Source organism: Cololabis saira, chromosome 6, assembly GCF_033807715.1.
Source record: "Cololabis saira isolate AMF1-May2022 chromosome 6, fColSai1.1, whole genome shotgun sequence".
NCBI lineage: Eukaryota > Metazoa > Chordata > Actinopteri > Beloniformes > Belonidae > Cololabis > Cololabis saira.
This window is the reverse complement of record NC_084592.1, coordinates 38,388,230-38,409,502: the sequence shown is the minus strand read 5'-3', so window position 1 is coordinate 38,409,502 and position 21,273 is coordinate 38,388,230. Positions and strand designations below refer to the sequence as shown.

Genomic DNA, 21,273 nt, shown 5'->3' with positions numbered 1-21,273 from the left:
GTTGGTTTTAGCAAGAACTGCAGTCTTCCAGTCCCAGCCGAGACATGAGTCCCATCGCCACTGGATCTGACCAAGCAGGACTGCAGTTTGGCTCTTGAATCCTTAAAGTCAGTTGTCTGAATGTACTTAAGGTTCAAACTGCTTTATCCCCAGCATCTTTCCACTAATACTGATCTGGAAGCAGTCCGAAGGCCCCAGGAAACCATGTCTCACCCAGAATTTCAGTCCCTGCAGGACACTTTTTCTACAGGGACCCCACTGTTTTACATCTACAATCCCCCTTTTCCTCTCACTTCAAGTGATCCATAACCAAGGGGAACTAAAGATAAATCCTCTTTTTGTGGATCATCATCATCATCATCATCCTCAACCATCCCGTCCTCTCAGCGGTTCAGTTACCAGACTTACACTGAAACAAGGGCCGGCCTGCCTGAAGTGCTCCTGCAGCTTGGAGGTCTGCAGGTCTGAACCCAGATCCATCAGAGTGGAGGACTCAAGTAGCTCAGAGACAGAGTTCAGGTCCTGCAGGGTCTGAAAAGACGCAGCCATCATAAACACAGAATGATCTCGTGACCGGACTCTTAGCCTGTGTGTTTCGCACCTTGATCAACCTGTCCTGGTGTTTCCTGCGGAGAATCACGTCCTGCTGCTGCTGGACCTGGGTTTGGTCCCGGGTTCGCAGCTCCTCTGCTTCTTGCCTGGTTTTGTTGAGTCGCTGCATCGTCTGCTGCACCGTCGTCAGGATCGACTCCAGGTCCAGTCCCGACTCAGATACCTGGCACAAGGAAAGGACATCATGCAGACATTTAAGAATTTAGACTACTCAGACGCACGTTAACACAACGCCAAATGGGAAAGACATAAGTAATGATCCTGTAGAGCAAATTATTGCCGCACATCAATCTGGAAAAGGTTATAAAAGCATTTAGGAACAATTTGGAGTTCCACATTCTGGGATAAGAGATTATTCAAGACGATTGTCGATCTTCCCAGGAATCAATGTCCCAGCAAAGAAAGCAAAAACCCACACACTGAAGGCAAGGCAAGTTTATTTGTATAGCACAATTCAACACAAGGTAATTCAAAGTGCTTTACATCAACATTAAAAGCAGCAGGACACAATTAAACAGTAAACAACAAATAAAATGAAATAAAATGATAAGAAAAGAGGTAAAAATAAAACGCACAAGTTGTTAAAAAGTAAGGGCAGTAGAGTACAGCAGGTAAGTATTTAATTTAGGAGTACGCTTCAGTAAACAGTAATGTTTTTAGTCCTGATTTAAAGGAGCTGACAGTTGGAGCAGACCTCAGGTCTACAGGAAGTTTGTTCCACCGGTGAGGAGCAGAATAACTGAACGCTGCCTCACCTTGCTTGGTTCTGGTTCTTGGGACACACAACAAACCAGATCCAGAAGACCTAAGGGGTCTGGGAGCTTCATAGGAACTAACAGATCAACCATATATTTTGGTCCAAGACCATTCAGGTCTTTGTAGACCAGCAGTAAGATTTTAAACTCTATCCTTTGACTCACTGGAAGCCAGTGTAGTGATTTCATGACCGGTGTAATGTGGTCCAGTTTCCTGGTGTTTGTAAGGACTCTGGCGGCTCGTTCTGGATCAGCTGCAGCTGCCTGATAGATTTCTTGTTAAGGCCTGTAAAGATGTCATTGCAATAATCCAACCTACTGAAAATGAATGCATGAATGAGTTTTTCTATGTCTTGTTTAGACAGAATCCTCTTAATTCTAGCAATGTTATTAGGTGGTAATATGCAGATTTAGTGATAAACTTTAGATGGCTGTTGAAGTCAGGTCTGACTCAATAATTACACCGAGATTTCCGGCTTGATTTGTATCTGTCAATGACATGGAGCCAAGGTGAACGCTGATCTTTTCCCTTTTTCTCCCCTTAGGGCCAATTCTCATTTTTTCCAATAAGAAGAATAAAGCAAAAAGACTCCTCAAACAGCTGAGAAGCTGACACAGACAAACAATTGCTGCTGAAAGTGGATCTACAAGAAATCGGATCACGATGGTACTGCTCCGTCAGAACGGACTTGTTGTTCACCTGAAGTTGTACCTGAGGGACCTGCTAAGAGCAGATTTTAGCTCTTAGTGGGACCTGGATTTACTAACTTGTGCATGACTACACCATGTTATTACGTCAAACTTTGGTTACCGTGGTAACAGTGTGGATGCAGCTGTTTCCGAGTTCTTCAATAGCGAGGAGCTTCTGCAGCATCTCCTCCCAGCAGGTCTCCTCTCTAGTTCGACCAGCTTCTTTCCCTGTTTCTGCTCCCACTTCTGGTCCACACCTGTACACCTCCATCAGGCCCTCCATCTGCAGAGCAGGAGAATCACCAACATCAGCACAGAAGTTAGAATGACACTGCTTGGTTTGTCAACACAGCTGATCTAGACACTCTATGGGGACAACAGTGGTATTGCTACATAGACCGCCTTTAATGTTAATCTTAAAGCTTTGAAATAAGAAAATATGTGTGTTGCATAAGTGAGCCAGCTTTGTGAAATGACCATCAAGGCCCAGTCCCAATACTACCACTACCCCTACTTTTCAGCCCTACCCCTAAATTTTGCGCGTTCCCGTGAGGGTAGTGGTGTCCCAATTCCTCTTTTCATCTAGGGGTAGTGGCTTAAATGAGGGCTAGTGAGTATCAATCTAGCCCAGGGGTCGGCAACCCGCGGCTCTAGAGCCGCATGCGGCTCTTTAGCGCCACCCTAGTGGCTCCTGGAGCTTTTTCAAAAATGTTTGACCTTTTTTTCCTTTTTTTCCCCTTTTTCTTCTTTTTTTTCTCTTTTTTCTCTTTTTTTCCTTTTTTTCTTGTTTTTTTTTTCTTTTTTCTTCTTTCTTTCCTTTTTTTTCTTCCTTTTTCCTTTCCTTTTTGATCTCGACATTTCTGCTTTTTTCTCGACATTTCGACTTTTTTCTCAACATTTCGACTTTTTTCTCGAGATTGTACTTCAACATTAATCTCAACATTTTGACTTTTTTCTCTAAATTTTGACTTTTTTCTCCACATTTTGACTTTTTTTTTCGACATTTCTCCTTTCACCATTTGTCTTCATTCTAAGGCTTATACAAGACCTTTCATTTTTTGCGGCTCCAGACTTATTTGTTTTTTGTGTTTTTGGTCCAATATGGCTCTTTCAACATTTTGGGTTGCCGACCCCTGATCTAGCCCTTCACAGCGAGGGTTTTCAGATGCTCACTAGCTGACCCAGGGCCAGAAAAAATTCCCAGAATGCTTTTCGTCGTCATTTGCGGACTGAATCCAAAAAAAAAACATGGCAGACATTTCTCATTTTTTAGTGAATAAAATCAATATTTTGAGTTAGTTTCTGCATAAAAATGCGTTTTGATTACATTTCTAGCGAGAAATATATATTTTACTTTCATAATATTCACTCAGTGAATGTACATAATCACTCGCTTGCCCGTTGTTACGAAGTCTTTTTCAAACCTCGCCAGAATAAAGGCTGATTTATGGTTCCGTGTTACACCAATGCAGAGGCTACGGCGTAGGTTACGCAGCGACGCGCGCCGTACGCCGTACCCTACGCCGGCAGGCAGTTTTGATCCCAAAATTTTCAGAGCAAATTTCTTAACAGGCGTTATTTTGATAAACTGAGCCCAAGTTGGGGATCTTAACGGTTACTTTTATGCCTGAAAAAATATTAAAACTTAATAAAGTGGCATATTAACAGCGTTACAGCTGAAATTAAAACAGCTTTTAGCTCTCGGCTTCCTGATATGGTGTGACGTATGTGCAAACGTAACTACGCAGTCGCTTACGTACCCGAACGTAAACCACGCAGTGACGTAGCACGCAAAATTTAGGGGTGGTGCTGAAAAGTAGGGGTAGTGGGTGTATTGGGACAGGGCCCTGGGAAGATTTCAAGTGCCCTAAAATCTGTGGCTTCTTTTTTAGGGGTAGTGGTAGAAAGTAGGGGGTGTATTGGGATTGGCCCCAAGTCTGGTTCCCCTGGTTCTAACCTCCCCTGCAGTTCTGAGGAAAGGGACGTAGCGCTGCAGCAGCTGCAGGTTGGAGTCCATCTTCCTGCTCAGACTCTGCAGCTCCTTCATCGCCGCATCGACTCGGTCAGCGAGGTCTGGAAGTGGATGTAGCATAGCGTTGGCGGTCCTGGCCTGTGTGCCTGCGCTGCCTCTCTTCAGCTGCTCCGTCAAAGCCTTCAGAGGGGACAGACGCCTGCTGGGTCCAGGCTGGGGGCTGGTCCTGCTGGGTCCAGAGGCAGCCTGGGGGCTGCTGCTGCTGCTGGTCGGACGCTGCAGAGCTCTGAGCTGATCCAGGATCTGCCTCAGGTTCTCTACATCGTCACCTGTAAGCTGCATTTACATAACATTTCAATTACACACACAAAAAACGGCGTGGACAGTAAAACTTCTGACCTGCGAGTGTAACTGTGCTGCTCGCATGTGCACGTCTGTTTGTGAATGTGTGTACATACCTGAGCCTGTGCTTGCAGCTGCAGGTGTGTGTTCAGAGTGTGTTCGGCCTCGGAGAGCTGTCGTCCTGCCTCACAGCTGTTTGATAACGCACCTCTGCTCCGCTGCAGCCAGCTGCAAACCTGCAACGCACATGCAAACATTCCCATCACTTACACTGAGCTGGGAACAGGTTTTAGAGGGTTTTATGGGCACCATCATTTTTTCTCTGTTAAAGTTAGGGTAAAAAATTCTACACAGCTTCTAAACCTAACACTTCTACAATCGGTAAATATCTTCTCTCCATCTGGTAGATACTCATATGCTAAGTACTCTATAAAAGAACAATTCTTTACGTGTTTTGTTGACTTTTTGTTCGAATACCTTTATAAACTGCTTACCCTGGCTTTACGAGTCACTTTAAATCATAGTACTTTCGCTGGCTTTGCCCTTCATCCATCTTTGAATCACTCTTATTTAATGAAAACATGTGAAAAAATTAAGCAGCTTCGAAGAATCATCACCTTTTTCTCGAGGCATTCAAATGTCAATAGCAGCTGCTGCCTCTCATTGGTCAGAAGGATGTTTTGGGTGGGGTCTTCCGCATGTGGGGTGTCGTCTCCCAGTGTGCCTTGCAGAACTGTAACTTGCCCACTACCAAGAAACAAAAACACCGTTAATTTAAAAAAGATCTGTTGCCTCCTCAGTGTCAGATGACGTGAGCTGGTTTTTATGCTGCCAGATCTTCCTGCAGCTGTTGACACATCCAGCTGTTTGGGCTCATCTCAGACGTAGTGAAAACCCTGATTTAAATAGTGGATCACTCTATCTGCAGGGATGCCCCAGGGTTTAGTACGGAGCGACCTCCACTTTGCATTAAACACCACTCTTTGGGTTGAGCATCCTCTCAAATTACAACATCCATCACATATTTTGCATGAAATCACTTTTCCTTTGAATGTGTTATATTTTGCCCTTTGGTTTAGGGCTGTTCGATTTTGCCCAAAAATAAAATCTCGATTTTTTTTCTCTCAAAATCCGATTTTCGGTTACGATTATTTTGTGAATAGACAAAAGGCAAAGAAACGATTTCAAATATGCTGTTTTTTTATTGAACATTTGCCCCATTGGGCTTTAAGTGCAAACTTTGCTCTTATTAAACCAAAAATGAATGAATAAAGTGCAAAACTCTGTAAAATAAGTTGAAAAAAAGTTTTATCTCTGAAAAAAAAAATCAGCAAATCAGCACTTGCAAACATACAGTAAGTTATATTTCCAATTAAATAAAACAAGACATTTTCTAACTAAACTAAACTGGGTCTTTGCATGCTAAATAATAATGCAACCCATGAAGGAGGTAGAGGTGTGTAATGTCACTCATTACATTTGCTGTTCACATTTGCAAGTTTTTTGCAAGGAACACGAGCCGGTCTACCGCATCTGGCTTGAGGGATGCCTGGTGGCATGTTCCAACGCCCCCTCCTACACTAAAGAGCCTCTCCCATGGTGCACTTGTCGCAGGTATTGAGAGGTATTTCCATCAATCATTAATATGGTATCAATCATAAATATGTGTGCAGACAAGGTATAAAAAAAAAATTAAAAAAAAGTGAAAAATCGATTTTACGATTTTCACGTTTTAACATCGTTCTAATTACATAATCGCGATTACGATTTAAAATCGAGTAATCGAACAGCCCTACTTTGGTTAGATGGGAATGATCTTTCTAAGTTTAGAGCAGCACAACTGTTGGTTGTTTGTGCTCGTGAGTGTGTACAGTTTGCTGGTAGTGAGTCTGTCGGAGACATTCAGCTCTACAGATGATCGTTGGTCCAGTTTAATGGTTCACATCATTGAGAAAACTGAATTCATCAATTCTCACAACTTTACTGCTGAAGTAAAATCAAGTGAACGTTTGTGGAACGGGTGAGCTGAGAAAGTTTGGGGGTGAAGAAGAGCCTTCTTACCTGGAGGCAGCAGCAGCAGATGGGTGGCATTCGTCATCCTTTTTGCTGCTCATGTCGTCAGCCTGAGAGACGCCGCAGTGTTTCAAGAACAGAACCGTGAAGCTGTTATTTATCTTCGACAACAGTGATGTAAAGAAATGTAAAGAAAAAAAGTTGAAATGTCGAGCAAAATATTAAAAATGTCGAGCAAAAAATTCAAAATGTCGAGAAAAAAAGTCGAAATGTTGAGAAAAAAAGTGGAAATGTAGAGAAAAAAAGTTGAAATGTTGAGAAAAAAGATGAAATTGAGAAAAAAAGTCGAAACTTTTTTATAGGCGTTTTTAATACACACATAATAACCATCTTTTTCCTTTTTTTTTTTGCAGTGAAACACATTTTCTATGAAATCCTGTGTCAAAAACGTCAATAAAAAAGTGATATTTTGTATCCAATATTGGCTAAAATATTACAATATGATTCATAAAGGCTTTTTTAGTATTGTTGTATCTATTTCCTTAGATATACAATGTTTTAATCTTGACAATTATGCATACAAATTGTACACGTTGACCAAAACTGACCATATGCCTGAATTGAGAACTTGAATATTCTAGCGCCTCTAGTGGTCACCAGCTAAAAAATTCAAGATGACAACACCCCTAAAATTCCTTCTATAGATTTGTTCTAACAAAAAAAATAGGTTGTCAAACTTTACCCAGACATGTGAGCAAAAGTCTTAACGGAGGCTCTTTTATAAAGTTGCCCCTTGACTATAAAGTAGAGGTTCAACAAGGACCATGACTCGGACCTCTGTAGCTTTCAGCTCCACCGAAAACATTGTTGGATCCTGAACTCGTTTATCTTATGGACCCCCCCACCCCCCTCAGGTCAAACATCTGGCTTATCTTCATCACACATTCTGGATTAATTTAACAGAACACGGGTCCGTCTGTTGGAAGACTGAACGTGAACCAGGTCTTACCTCTGAGCTGGATCCTGACTGCTGGCTTCCTGTCTCCTCCGTTCTGGATTGAGGCTTCGTATCAATTCTGGATGTGGGTTTCAGAACTGATCTGAATCCAGACTGAAAGTCTGTAGTATCCACTGGTCTTGATCCCACTTGCTGTTTCCCAGATCCAGGTCTCAAATCCTCGCTCTCCTCTGATCTAGATGCTGACTTTGTATCTGATCCAGATCCTGGCAGAGCTCCTGAACTGCATCTGATCATTGGGTCTGATCTGAAACCAGCATCTAATCTGGGATCTGCCTGCAGGTTTAGACTGGAACTAGGCTGGACACTTCTGGTCTCTGTTGAGGTGGACTCAGACTGCAGGTCTGTGGTCTTCTCTGATATGGATCTAGGAAGTTCTTCTGATTCACATTCCAGGTAAAGATCTTTGGTCTGTCCTGATCCAAGTCTGGTCTCTCCTGACGCAGACCAAAGCTTCAGATCAGATCCAGATCCCAGACCAAATGTCCTGTCCTCCTCTGAAGGGGATTCTATCACCAGGTTTGACCCGGATCCATGTTGGAGGTCCATGGACCCAAATGACTTAAATCCAGACTGCTGGATTTCGGTCTCATCAGATCTGGATTCAGGCTCCAGATTTTTGGATTGATCTGGTCTAGATTTGAGGTTCAGGTTCAACCCAGAGCCTGGTTGCACATCTGGTTTTAATCTAGACTGGAGCTTGACTGCATCTTCTGATCTGGACCCAGTTTCCAGGTCCGGATCTCCAGTCACCTCTGATTGTGACAGACATTTCTGATCTGTCCTGAATTCAGTCTGCAGGTCTGAATGGGGTCCAGACTCAGCTGTTGTGCAACCTTCAGACTTGCCTACAGACCTCATGGCTCCACTTTGGTGTGATCTGGATCCTGAGTGAATGTTTTGGTCCAGAGGACTCCAGTCCTGTCAAACAGAGAGGTGACGGATTAAAGTGAAGAAGTTTCTGCTTCACGTAAATGTTTTTTTCTTTCTGCACTAATTCCAAGTTTGGAAACATGTTCAACAGACTTTAAAGCCATGTTCAGCTTCAAGACGAGATGGAGTTGGTTTTAGGTTTCTCCCAGTGTGGTGCTGGACCCCAAGCCCGACCAACTAGACCAGGGGTCGGCAACCCAAAATGTTGAAAGAGCCATATTGGACCAAAAACACAAAAAACAAATATGTCTGGAGCCGCAAAAAATGAAAAGTCTTGTATAAGCCTTAGAATGAAGGCAACACATGCTGCATGTTTCTATATTAGTGGGGGAAGATTTTTTTTTTTTATTATGCACTTCGAGAAAAAAGTCGAAATGTCGAGAAAAAAGTACAAATGTTGAGAAAAAAGTCAAAATTTCGAGAAAAAAGTCAAAATTTCGAGAAAAAATTCTAAATGTTGAGAAAAAAATCGAAATGTTGAGAAAAAAGTAGAAATGTCAAGATTAATGTTGAAGTACAATCTTGAGAAACAAGTCGAAATGTTGAGAAAAAAGTCAAAAATTTCAAGAAAAAAGTCGAAATATTGAGAAAAAAAGTCGAAATGTCAAGGAAATAGTCAAAATTTCATGAAAAATTCTAAATGTTGAAAAAAACATCGAAATGTTGAGAAAAAAGTCGAAATGTCAAGATTAAAAAGGAAAGGAAAAAGGAAGAAAAAGAGGAAAAAAGAAAAAAAGGAAAAAAAGAAGAAAAAAAAGAAAAAAGGAAAAAAGAGAAAAAAGAAGAAAGGAAAAAAAAAAAGGTCAAACATTTTTGAAAAAGCTCCAGGAGCCACTAGGGAGGCGCTAAAGAGCCGCGGGTTGCCGACCCCTGAACTAGACAGAGCAGGGCTTCTCCTGGAAACTCTTTCAATCAAACGGTACTTGTTCAGTCTTCTAATCCTGCTGTCGTGGACTTTAACATTAAACAAGCTCCCTGAGGCCTGGAGGCTCGAAGATGGAGCTCCTAGAACTTTTTTTTTAATTCGTCTGACACTGAAGTAAAGTTACTGTGACGTCCGCTCCTTGAATGATTTACAGCTGTCTTTTTTAACTTCAAACTCCAGATTATATGTAATGGGGTCCACAACCATTTTGAGGTGAAGCAACCATTGTTTATTTAAGACTACTGCTTATGTCTTTCCACCTTAGCATAGTGTTATTGCACACCTGGATGCTCCAGGCAAACATCTGCACATGCTTGTCAAGCTGAAGTTTAAATGCTGATGAACCGACTTTAAAAGCGGTTGATTTTCTTTCTTATGAACTTTGTCAGAAAAGACAAGCTGAAACCGTTAATCTTATAAAATATAATCTTTTAAGATTAAAACTGAACTTGTTTCTTACATCCCAGTTGGTTCTGTTGGACTCTGTCTCTGTTTTCCGGACTTTGATGCGGTTCTCCATCTGCTGGAGCTGCGATCTGACAGTCTGATCCGCCCTCTGCCTCCGATCCTGCAGCCGCTCCACCATCTCCTCCAGCCTCACCGCCGGCCCCCTGCTGCACTGGGAACCCTGGGAAGAAGGCGGAACAACACAGGAGTGACAGCCGGGGTTTCTATGGACCTGCTATGACTCGGTCTGACCATAGACATATATAAAGGCTAGATGACTCGTCCGCGCTGCTGCCAATGGAGAGCGACGTCGTCACACGGCGGCCATCTTGCCACAGGAGAGCTCGCTCACTTTAACATTGTGTTTAATGGTGCCTGTACTGCTTAAACAACCTTAACTTGCTCAATTCTCAACGGATTTTCAAACAGTTTGGTTTTTTATGAACGTCAGAGATGTAGTTATGACACTGCATACTTGTGAATAATTTTAAACATTGAAAAACGTACTTTTATATGAAAATAACCAGAAACAGATAGCTATGACATATTTATATTAAATCAATATTTCTATAGTATTCTTAGTAACATTTATATTTACATTATAACATATATGCATATATTATTACCATATAACATGTATATATATGTATATATATATATATATATTATATTATAACATGTATTTATATGACATTATAACATGTTTATATATTATTACTGTACATTATGATGTATTTATATCATGACATTATAACATCTGTGTATATGTATATATATATATATATATATATATATATATATATATGTTATATGGTCATGATATATATATATGTATATATATGTTATAATGTAAATATAAATGTTACTAAGAATACTATAGAAATATTGATTTAATATAAATACCATGTCATAGCTATCTGTTTCTGGTTATTTTCATATAAAAGTACGTTTTTCAATGTTTATAGTTATTCACAAGTATGCATACATCTCTGACGTTCATAACAAACCAAAAATCTGTTGAGAATTGAGCAAGTTATGGTTGTTTTGCAGTACAGGCACCATTAAACACAATGTTAAAGTGAGCGAGCTCTCCTGTGGCAAGATGGCCGCCGTGTGACGACGTCGCAGCAGCGCGGACGAGTCATCTAGCCTTTATATATGTCTATGGGTCTGACCACATTTACCTCCTCCCACGCCTCCTCGGCCTGCAGTTCTCCTCCTGTCCTCTGGAGGGCCTCGGCCCTCTGCAGCTGGCCCAGCTTCTGCAGCAGAGACCTGCTGCTGGTCAACACCTGCAGGGATTTCCTCAGAAGATCTGAAAGTAAACCAGGTCAGAACCTCTTCTTCACAGTAGGGGATCGGTTTTATTAAGTTCAACCTCCAAATGTTCTGCAACGACGTTCTAGGAAGTAAAACATTAATAAAGTCCTGATGCCGTGAACTCCACTAACAGATGGAAACAAGGCCCCAACGCCGGTTTAATCCCTGACATCAAATCACCAAGAAGAAAACATGATGAAGTAAAAAGGAATGAAATGGACATAAAAGAAGTTGAAGAAAAATAGAAGAACGTGAGGAGAAGGAGGGAAGAAAAGATTAAGAAAAAGGAAGATGGGAAGGCGGAAGGAGAGACAAAAAAGCAGAAAAGGAGAAAAATAAGACGGAAGCTAAAGCAGGAGAGGAAGAAGAAGAGGTGAAAGACGTAGTAGAAGAAGAAGAACAGGAGGTGGAGAAAGAAAAAGATGAAGGAGGATGACAAGAAAGAACAAGCAGAAGAGGAAGAAGAAAAGACAGGAGTAAATAGTGAAGAGGAAGAATTAAAACATGTAGCAGAAGAAGACAAGAGAAGAAGAGGAAAAAATTATGAAAAAAAGAAGAGGATGAGAAGGAGGAGAAGGAAAAGAAGAACAGGTAGACAAAGATTAGGAGGAGAAGGAGGAGAAGAAAAAGAAAGCAGGAAAGAGAAGCTTAAGAAGGAAGGAAAAGAAAAGGAGAAGGAAGGAGAAGTGGAAGGCGGAGAAAGAGCAGAAAAGAAGTAGAATGAGAGAATGACAGAAAGGAGGTAAGCTGAAGAAAAAGGAGGGGGAGGGGCTCTAAAAGTAGGAGGAGTTTAAACCGGTCAGCAAACCTGCAGGTTCTGACATTTGTTCTTAGTTTCTATGTTTCTGAATCAATAGATCCTGCTGCAGGATATTTGGAGAGTTAGTTAAGAGAACATTAAAATCTATATCTGTCACTGGAGACTGCAGCTGCGTTGGAGTATAAATATCCCAGCTGACGCCCAAAGTAACACAAACACTGATCACCTCTCCTCATGGAGCCATACGAGAGCTGGACTTCAGTCAGTCTGTCTTCCTCTAGGTTCATCTGCAGATCCTCAAATCTGTTGATACTGGCCGCAAACTGGAGACACAGAGAGGAGACGTCTCGTTATTGAGGAGGCCTGAAAGGGGCCTGACTCTGAGCCCAGTGGGACGCCAGATTAAACCTGGAGAGACCATCATGAACAACTTGTAACATGTTTTGTTTATGCTGCTGATCTTCCATTAAAGAAAAAAAAAACACAAGGGTCACTGAAATAACCCAAAACTGACCAAAGTAAATAATAATTTTCTGAAAATTGATGAATGAATCAGACTTTAATAGAAGGTAGTGATGCACCGAAATGAACATTTGTGGCCGAAACCGAAACCGAAAATAATAATAAACACTTGGCCGAATACCGAACAATACCGAACAAGGTCCTTCGCAGTTTTTCATTTATTTTGCCAATTTTTTCACCATTGCATAAATCAAATAAATTTGATTTAGGCATGCTTTTAAAATTACAAGGTAGAAAACATTTGTTGAACATAAAAAACTGAAATTTTTTTAATTTCCCAGCATTTCTTAAATATTCCAGCAGACATTATACCAGCAAAGACCAATAACTTAAAATAAAAAAATTAGCAAAATAAATCTTTTGGCCATCTTTGAGCTTACGTTAGGCTTAACTGACTGAACATTGTAACATAGGCCTTAAAACAATAAAAATGCATTAAAGCGCTCAGGGTTTTTTATCATTTCAAATGATAAATCAAACTTGTAGCTGAAAGACTTTGCAGATGTGCCCCCTCTAGATATTTGAGCAGAACATTCATTGCAAACAGCCATTCTTGTATTATTCTTTGCCACTCTAAAATACTTCCACACTGCTGACATGTTTGCACCACTTCACTCCACGCTCTTCGCTGTTTGATTTCGTCATCTAAACGCACCTGTAATAGATTGATTTATGTTGTTTTGGTTCCACCTGCTGGTGAATGTTAGTTAAATTCTTATGTGGTTAGTTTTTGGTTGGCCAACGATTTATGTGTTGCGCAACCATTACGGGAGCGTTATGTGGTTAGTTTTTGGTTGGCCAACTATTTATATGGTGCGCAACAGTTACGGAGCGGCCAGTGTATTTCCTTATATTACAACGCCGTTATTAATTGTTCGGTTTTTTTCCCACTTATTCCACCGAACACCGAAAGTGTTTTTTTGCCATTTTCGGCCGAACAATTTCGGTTACCGAACAATCGGTGCATCACTAATAGAAGGGTAGTAAAAAAAAAGTGTGTACTTGTATCTAAACTGGTGAGGTTGATGAATGAAATGAAAGTGTATTCATACTAGAAGCTTCCAGAGATTTCTTTTTTCCGTACGTGAACTTTAAATACATCTGCAGATCGGTCCTCTAAGTTCAACCCACTCCACGTGTGGTCAGACCCCTGAGTGTCTCGTCTTCTGCGGGAGAAAACAACGCTGGCCGACACGAGGCGAGCAGAGGTTTTCTGGGACGTTAGGAGCACCGTTGAACTTCCTAAAAAATGAGGGAACAATGTTCGCTCATTCTTGGTACCTCGGCTGTTTGGCAGTAGAAGTCAGACGTCAGGGTCAGGACTTCCAGGCGTCTCCGGAGCAGGTGAAGGAGCAGCGACCATCCCTCGCTCAGAGACGCCTCCATGGCGTCGCTCAGGTCCTCCTCTTCCTCCTGTCCTCTCTTCTCCTTCACCGCACCCAGAACCTCCGGCTCGTGTTTCTGCAACAACGTGACATTAAAAGGGTCAGAAATAACCGCCGGCGCTGTCTCTTCATGCAGCTCCATAAACGTGGTTTTGCTCCCGGATTTCTGTCGTTACAGTTTTCTGAGAACGTGAATCAACGCGACCGCTGCGGCGAGATGTCTCAGAGCATCGTTGTTCACCTCGAGCTTCTCCAACAGCTGCAGCTCCTCCTGGACCAGCGTCTGGTTTTCCTCCTGGTTCCATCCGATCTCACATAGCCCTGGTTGGACCTGGACCAGCTGGAGGTGGACAACAGACCCGCTCTGGACAAAGACAGGGACGGGAGATAAACAGATCAATAATCAAACCTTCACAGACAACTAAAATGTTAGCGGAGGTCTGGTTTTCTGGAATGCGTCTTCAAAGATTGGGCGGTGAAACTGTGTTTGGGTTTCTGCCCTTTGCACGGGACTTTTATGGGGGTGAAGGGTCAGCAGAGGTCAGAAGTTGGAGGTGAAGAGTCACAAAAACAGGTTTCTGTTTCAGACGTTTTAATTGAATGAAGACTCGTTGGACCAGAACTGAATAACCAAGAAATATGGGACGATTATAAAAGACACAGCACAGAAGCCCCGAGAGCTGCACCTCAGATCCGTCAGTGTTAAATGTTAAAACCCACGACAGCAGAAACACAGCAGAAGAGTGACGGTTCTGGACCTGGACCACAGTCCGTGAGTGGACCACGATCTGCTCACAGTGTGAGGTCAGCTGACCGGCTGCCAAATCATCATTGAAACTAGGCCATGTAACCTATCAATGATCTCGATCACAGCATCAAATGTACATCAGAATGGCTAAAAACAGTAATGATCAAAGTTCTGGAAGGCTTCATCTGTCACCATGGGAACTGGAATCAATAATTAGTTCATTGAACTAAATCGATCTGCCTTCACGGACCAAACAACCTCTTTTTTTTGCCATTTCTGGTGGAGTTTGTGACGTTTATCGGGGTCCAAAGCGCGGTCCTAACGAAGCAGCCCCACACTCTGAAAATTAGAACAGCAATAATAATGTTCAAAGCAAGAAATAATACACTGCCTGAAAACATTCAAAAAATGTTTCAAGCTAAAGAAGGACAATATAATCTAAGAGGAAAATTACATTTTAAACAACCATGTGTACACACTACTCTTAAAACCATGTGCATATCAGTCTGTGGGGTAACTTTGTGGAATGGTCTAGATGATGAAATCAAACATAGCACTAACTCTATACAGTTTAAAAACACATACAAGAAAGCAATTCTTGACAACTATAAAAATGGGGACCTCTAAAGAAAGTAATTTACTTTACGTATGTATTTCTTTGATTATTATTTTGTTCATTGTGGATGGATTATATACCATACAAATATAACTGCCAGCATTCAAGGCTGTTCGTGGATCATTGTAGAGGTGACTGGGGGATTGGACTCTTGAATTTAGGATATTGTAGGAGACCGGTTCAATTATGATTATAATTACTGATATTGCTTATTGGTTGTTTGTGTTGTATTTATTTATTTTTTGTTATTTTGTCTTTTTCCTTTCTTTTCTTTTCTTTTCTTCTCTTTCTTTTTCTTTTAATTTTATTTAATTGTTATAGGTTATATATGATATGATATTGTGAGGAAGGGACAGGACTAAATAAGCGTTCTGCATCCTCCTGTTCCCTCTCGAACACATTGTTTTGCTGTGTGTTTTATTTTTGAATGAGACTGTTAAATTGTTTTGCTTTTTTTTAATATTTTGATGCTTTTAATTTGATTGGGTTTTGTTGTGTTCGAGACAAAGCCAATAAAAAAATAAAAAATAAAAAAAAAACATTACCCAGGTCCTGGTCTACACAGAGCTACACAGAGTCAAGCTTTACGCAATAAATGGAAGTCACTGCTGTGTCCTAGTAAGGATAGTTGAACAAGTGTGTGTGTTGTGTGTGTGTGTGTGTGTGTGTGTGTGTGTGTGTAATCTCTGGCATGTTGACCAAAAAAAGACACAAGGTGATCCATGATAACACAACACACTCTCCAGCGCCCCACCCCCACCTCCTTGACCTCCCTGTCCTGCCGCCTCAGTAAATAGCCGTCGCTATAACAGGAAGCAGCACGTGAACACGCGAGCGGCGGCACTGAATGACCTCTGCAGGCTGTTTGAAACCGCTCCATCACAGTGAACAGATTTAGGATCGGGAGATCGGAGCGGAAACAATCTCTTAAAGCTGTAAAACGACTCCCCAGTGAGCCCTTTGGTTTTCTGCATTCATTTACCACAAACGTGGCCAGATCTTCATTTACGCAGAGGTGGACAGAGTACTCGACCCCAGTACTTGAGTAAGAGTACAAATACTACTGGTCAAAATTTACTCCGTTACAAGTAAAAGTAGCTCAGTCAAGATATTACTCGAGTAAGAGTAGAAAAGTACTTGCTTTTAAAGGTACTTAAGTATCCAAAAGTAAATGCTTTTAAATTTACTTTAAGTAAAAGTAAGAATAAGAGTAAATTTCTTATTTTCCACATCAGTAAATTACTATATTTTTTCTAAATTAATTTAAGGATCTTTTAACTCTTGTTTCTGAGAATTCGATGTTGAGTTGTTGAAAGCAGAGAGGTAGTTCTGCTTCGGCAGACACAATAAACATTTGAAAATAAATGTCTGTGGTTTGTCTGTGCCCTCGTTTTTTACTTGGTCGAACTCAAACATTGAGTTAAGATACGGCCAAGGATTTTGTGAAAGTCCCTGCTCCGAGTCCGGCTCATTATCAGACTCAGACGACTCAGCGGATTGTCTTTCTTCTCCTGACGCAGGCGTAGCCATTGTTGCGGCTCTGTCTTGACTTGTTGCGGCTCTGTCTTGACAAACACAGACTACTTTGGCAGTATCGTTTTGAGGAGGCTTGACGTATTTCCGCTTTACGTACATCCCAGTGGAGAGCGTGCACTGTGATAGGTCTCCTCCTTTGACAAAAACAGCTTGTGTCCAATAGGATTTTAGGGAAGAAGAAAAAAGAGCAGACCTGAAAGTAACGAGTACTTTTCAGCCTTCCTAGAAATTTACTCGAGTAAAAGTAAAAATATTTGTCTTGGAAATGTATTCAAGTAAGAGTAATAAGTACCAAAGAAATCTAATACTCAAGTAAAGTACAAATCCTCTGGATATGTACTTAAGTACAGTACTCAAGTAAATTTACTCCGTTACTGTCCACCACTGCATTTACGTATCAATAATAAACAAAGACTACGTCCATGAGTTGATGATAGATAATCTTTTGTAATTCCTCATGTCTTTATTGCTTTTAACATTCACAAACCTGAAGATAAGAGAAAGTTAACCCGTTAAGTTAAGGCCCCTGATGCAGCAGAGCCAAACCAGATCACGACGCTCCCTCCGCCAGGCGTCAGGTGACGTTGCTAAGCTGTGTCCTGTCTGATGTCTCCAGTCCCAGATGTTTTGAGCCTGAAGCTGTTCCTCGTGGGATCTTGAAGATACTGTTCATGTTTTTGGAGTCATCTTGGCTGGGCGTCTACTTCTGGGAGGAGCATCTGACCAAACCGTCTCCAGTTCTGGACAGTTTTAACGTGGACTGATGGACGTCTGAACCCTCTGAGGGGACATGTATATTCCTGTCCACTTTTTTGCAGATTTTGCAGTTAACACTGAGGAATCATCTTCAACATTTTAGATAAATTACCAATAAACTTAAATACCTAAAAGTAAATAGAAAATAGCTGAAACAGTTTAGCCTCACCCACCCCGGCGCCGCTTCTCCTACCTGGAGGACGGAGACCACGACCTGAGACTTTCCAGCCTGGACGGCGATAGTGCTCAGGGTGGTGAAAGAGCGACGTAGCTCCGTGTTTCCTCCCGTGTTGTTGCTGCTGAGCGCTTCAGTTTGATGTCCACGCGTTTCCTCTGTATCTTCGGTCGTCATGACAACAGGTTGAGTCAAAGACCTCCGTCTCCGCTTTGATCCCCGTGAGTTTGGGTTCCTTTCAGTTTTTAAAAGGATCTGCTTTGGCTGCAAGAGTTCTCTGATTGTTCCGCTTTCAAGCAAGGGACTCAAACCGAGCCGGTTTCCCAGCGTGGACCCTCCGGATCGAGAGCTCTGGTCCAGTTACAACTTCTGAATCTGAAGCTGAATCTGCTGCAGAACAAAGACAACACAAATTAAGACCAAATGCTTTTCTTCCAACACATCATTTACCAAACAAATAAATACATTCTGTTGCAGTCTAACATGAAAATGAAACATAAAACATGAAAACCAGGCTAACTTTTGCTTATCTGGTTCATATTCTGCTTTTATGTGTTTTATGATTTATCTACAGACTTTTTATAATGTATAAAAATGTATAAAAAACTTTTTATAATAAAGTGTCATATGTGAACTTTTTAAAGAGGTTTAAAACGCAAGGTAAACATATGTTTCTGGATGCTGAAAACACTTCCTCCTGGAGAGTTTTTTCTAACATTGGCTCTCGATGACATCACAGATTTCCTTGTGCGGTCTCATCCACTCAGAGCCCATCCAACAGTAAGATCTTCAGCTGTCTTTTTAAGGGCGCAGCAATGATCGAGTATGTTTTATTTCCTGGAGGATCAGATTATTTCAACAGGTCTGGAAGGACATTTGTTTGTGAGGGAATGTTAGCTGACCGTGGATGCGGTTTGTTTTTTATGCTAGCAGCAGAGCAGATGCATTTGTTTTTTCACTACACATCACAAAGGACCGTTTTACAAACAACGCCCAGTACGCTGCTGGATTTGTGGAAAAACTAATGCTGAAAGTCAATGTTGTCCCAACGATAGCAGCTCACGAGCCAGAACCACAAGCGGTGAGGTGGAAAGTGGCGTTCACGCGTATGTCGTCGGTACAGCAACGATCACTTCCTCACACTAGCAAGGACACAAAACTACTTCACTTCAATGCACTGCAAGCTAAAGGGAAATTTCCACTAGTTGTGAAATTAGAATTAAAAACAGAAGACATGTAATGATGTTTTCAGGTTTGCTTGAGGTGGTTGTATCTGGTGGTTTAAAAAGGAATATTTTGCAGAACCTGCAGTGAAAACACCTTTTTTGCATCTACAGTCACATGATGTACCAAAAAGAGACACATTTGCTTTTCTCTATGGACTGGCTTTCTTGTTATTTAAGACATCAAAAGCACTTTTGTGGCAGATTTATCAACGTTTTTTAAATTTTCTGTGTGCAGATGTCAGCATTACACAAACAAAAAATAGAAGACATCTGTCATCTAACACAATAGCAGGTAATAAGGGTAATATTTGGCACATTATAGTATTCGAATCCTATTCTGGCTCCATGTATAAAGGGAAGCTCCGCCTCTCCGCAACCCTCCAGGAATTCAACCAATCAGAAGAAAGCAGCGTTTTCAGGAAGAGACACTTTTTTGGTTTTTTAAACTTTGTCTTTCTGGGGTTGTGAGAAGCTTTTGTAGTCGCCTTGGTGGCAAATCTACCTCCAAAATGGTACCGGAGATTAAAATTACACGACTGTTGCGCCACCTTAAACTCCAACGCTCACATCTGGTTCTCCGGCTGACTGAGCCTCCTCTGGAGGAGGTGAGGTTTCTAGACTCTGTTACCATGGTGACACACCTTCAGCTGACCCACTGATCCCGATTCATCCCATAAACAGACCTAAACCAGACGGTCACCGCTTTGATCCTTTTACAAAAACTTAAAAACCCATGAAATAATGCAGATTAACAGATAAAAGTTTAACTGTCAAAAAGAGAATCTGGTTATTTTCTGTTGAAAGTCTGAGACTTAAAAGTACTGCATGAAAACCATGTAAGTCTGAGTTTGATCTGAAACTGAGCTACTTTTTATACATACATATATATATATATATATATATATATATATATATATATATATACACACACACACACAAAACCCCCACATCTCAACTTCCAATAAAAAATTGAGTCAGTCAAAGTCCATACACACCAACACATATTTCATAGTGCTATAATCATGCCAAATATTCTAACCAAAAATTTTACTCATTGCACTAATTGAAAATACCAGATAGTACTACCATATCAATGACTCTGAAATAATAATTAAATAGTTAAATAGTCTTCCTACCATACTTCATGATGAAGGGGACTTCAAAGAAAAGTAGGAAACACTTCATGTCATCACCTATCCTAAATTGGGGCTGGTCCGTTAAAGAACCAAAATGATATCCAAACATACCCTCAAAACAAAACGGAAACAAAACCTAACAAAACAAACAGACATAACCGGTGGGAAAAGCCCACTTAAAACAAACAAGACAACAAAACAACACAAACCATTGCACTCAGATTATCATTGTCACTATGCCTTACATTGACCTACGAGATTCTTAAAGTCAAATTCAAATTCTCAGTCAAAAACGGAGCTACTTTTAAAAGATGTACGCGAAAGTTCCCTTTAAATAACTCCAGCGGCTTTAAACTCCGTCACAACGCGCGTCCACGTGCTGGTTTACTCCGACTAAACTCTCCATCCCGTCACCTACCTGAAATCAGAACAGCGGTCCGGAGCTGACGGTACCTGAGCAGAGCTGCCGAACCCCCGAGAGCCTGGCGGGAGTGCAGGGCTGGAGCTGCTGGAGCTGCTGGAGCTGCGGGGCGAGGGGGCTCGGGGCTGGGGGGGTAAAAATAAAAATAGTCGGGGGGGATTATCACCCCGCTGAGTGACAGGGAGACATCTGCCTCCCATAAACACACACCGCTGCTCCCAGCGGGGCCGGAGATGGTGAAAACACGGGCTGCGTCCCAAATTACATACTTACACCCTAATGAGTTGCAAAATACGGTAAGTATGTGAGATTTTTTTAGTGCGTCCGAAACATTAGTACGTATGCAATAGTATGCTCTATCCCAGGGGTCGGCAACCCAAAATGTTGAACGAGCCATATTGGACCAAAAACACAAAAAACAAATATGTCTGGAGCCGCAAAAAATGAAAAGTCTTGTATAAGTCTTAGAATGAAGACAACACATGCTGCATGTTTATATATTAGTTATAACTGGGCGAAGATTGTCTTTTTCATTATGCACTTCGAGAAAAAAGTTTAAATGTCGAGAAAAAAGTCGAAATGTCAAGATTAATGTTGAAGTACAATCTTGAGAAAAAAGTCGAAATGTTGAGAAAAAAGTAAAAATGTCGAGAAAAAAGTAGAAATGTCGAGAAAAAAGTAGAAATGTCTAGATTAAAAAAGAAGGGGGAAAAAAGAGAAAAAAAAGGAGAAAAAAAAGAAAAAAGGGAAAAAAAGGAGAAAAAAGAAAAAAAAGAGAAAAAAGGAAAAAAACAGAAGAAAAAAAGAAAAAAAAAAAGGTCAAACATTTTTGAAAAAGCTCCAGGAGCCAGTAGGCCGGCACTAAAGCCCGGGTTGCCGACCCCCGCTCTATCCATACTCATTCCGGGGGAAATGTATTAGTGTGGATTGATGGATACTAGCTAAGCAGATACGGTGTTTGGTTG

General features: G+C 41.2%; 1 protein-coding gene across 1 annotated transcript in view; it reads right to left on the bottom strand.

Annotated features, from left to right (window-relative positions):
- ccdc141 (coiled-coil domain containing 141) overlaps positions 1-20,369 on the bottom strand; it is a 35,214-nt gene extending 14,845 nt beyond the window's left edge. The window contains exons 1-15 of the mRNA XM_061724089.1: positions 20,306-20,369; positions 17,544-17,915; positions 13,936-14,058; positions 13,591-13,770; positions 12,014-12,110; positions 10,892-11,022; positions 9,721-9,888; positions 7,394-8,323; positions 6,433-6,494; positions 4,989-5,118; positions 4,488-4,607; positions 4,015-4,365; positions 2,179-2,340; positions 602-775; positions 409-531 (exon numbers count right to left, since the gene is read on the bottom strand). Of these exons, the coding sequence (XP_061580073.1) occupies positions 409-531; positions 602-775; positions 2,179-2,340; positions 4,015-4,365; positions 4,488-4,607; positions 4,989-5,118; positions 6,433-6,494; positions 7,394-8,323; positions 9,721-9,888; positions 10,892-11,022; positions 12,014-12,110; positions 13,591-13,770; positions 13,936-14,058; positions 17,544-17,702 (2,910 nt within the window). The 5' untranslated portion in view covers positions 17,703-17,915; positions 20,306-20,369. The remainder of the gene's footprint in view (positions 1-408; positions 532-601; positions 776-2,178; positions 2,341-4,014; positions 4,366-4,487; positions 4,608-4,988; positions 5,119-6,432; positions 6,495-7,393; positions 8,324-9,720; positions 9,889-10,891; positions 11,023-12,013; positions 12,111-13,590; positions 13,771-13,935; positions 14,059-17,543; positions 17,916-20,305) is intronic.
- Positions 20,370-21,273: the final 904 nt, after the last annotated feature.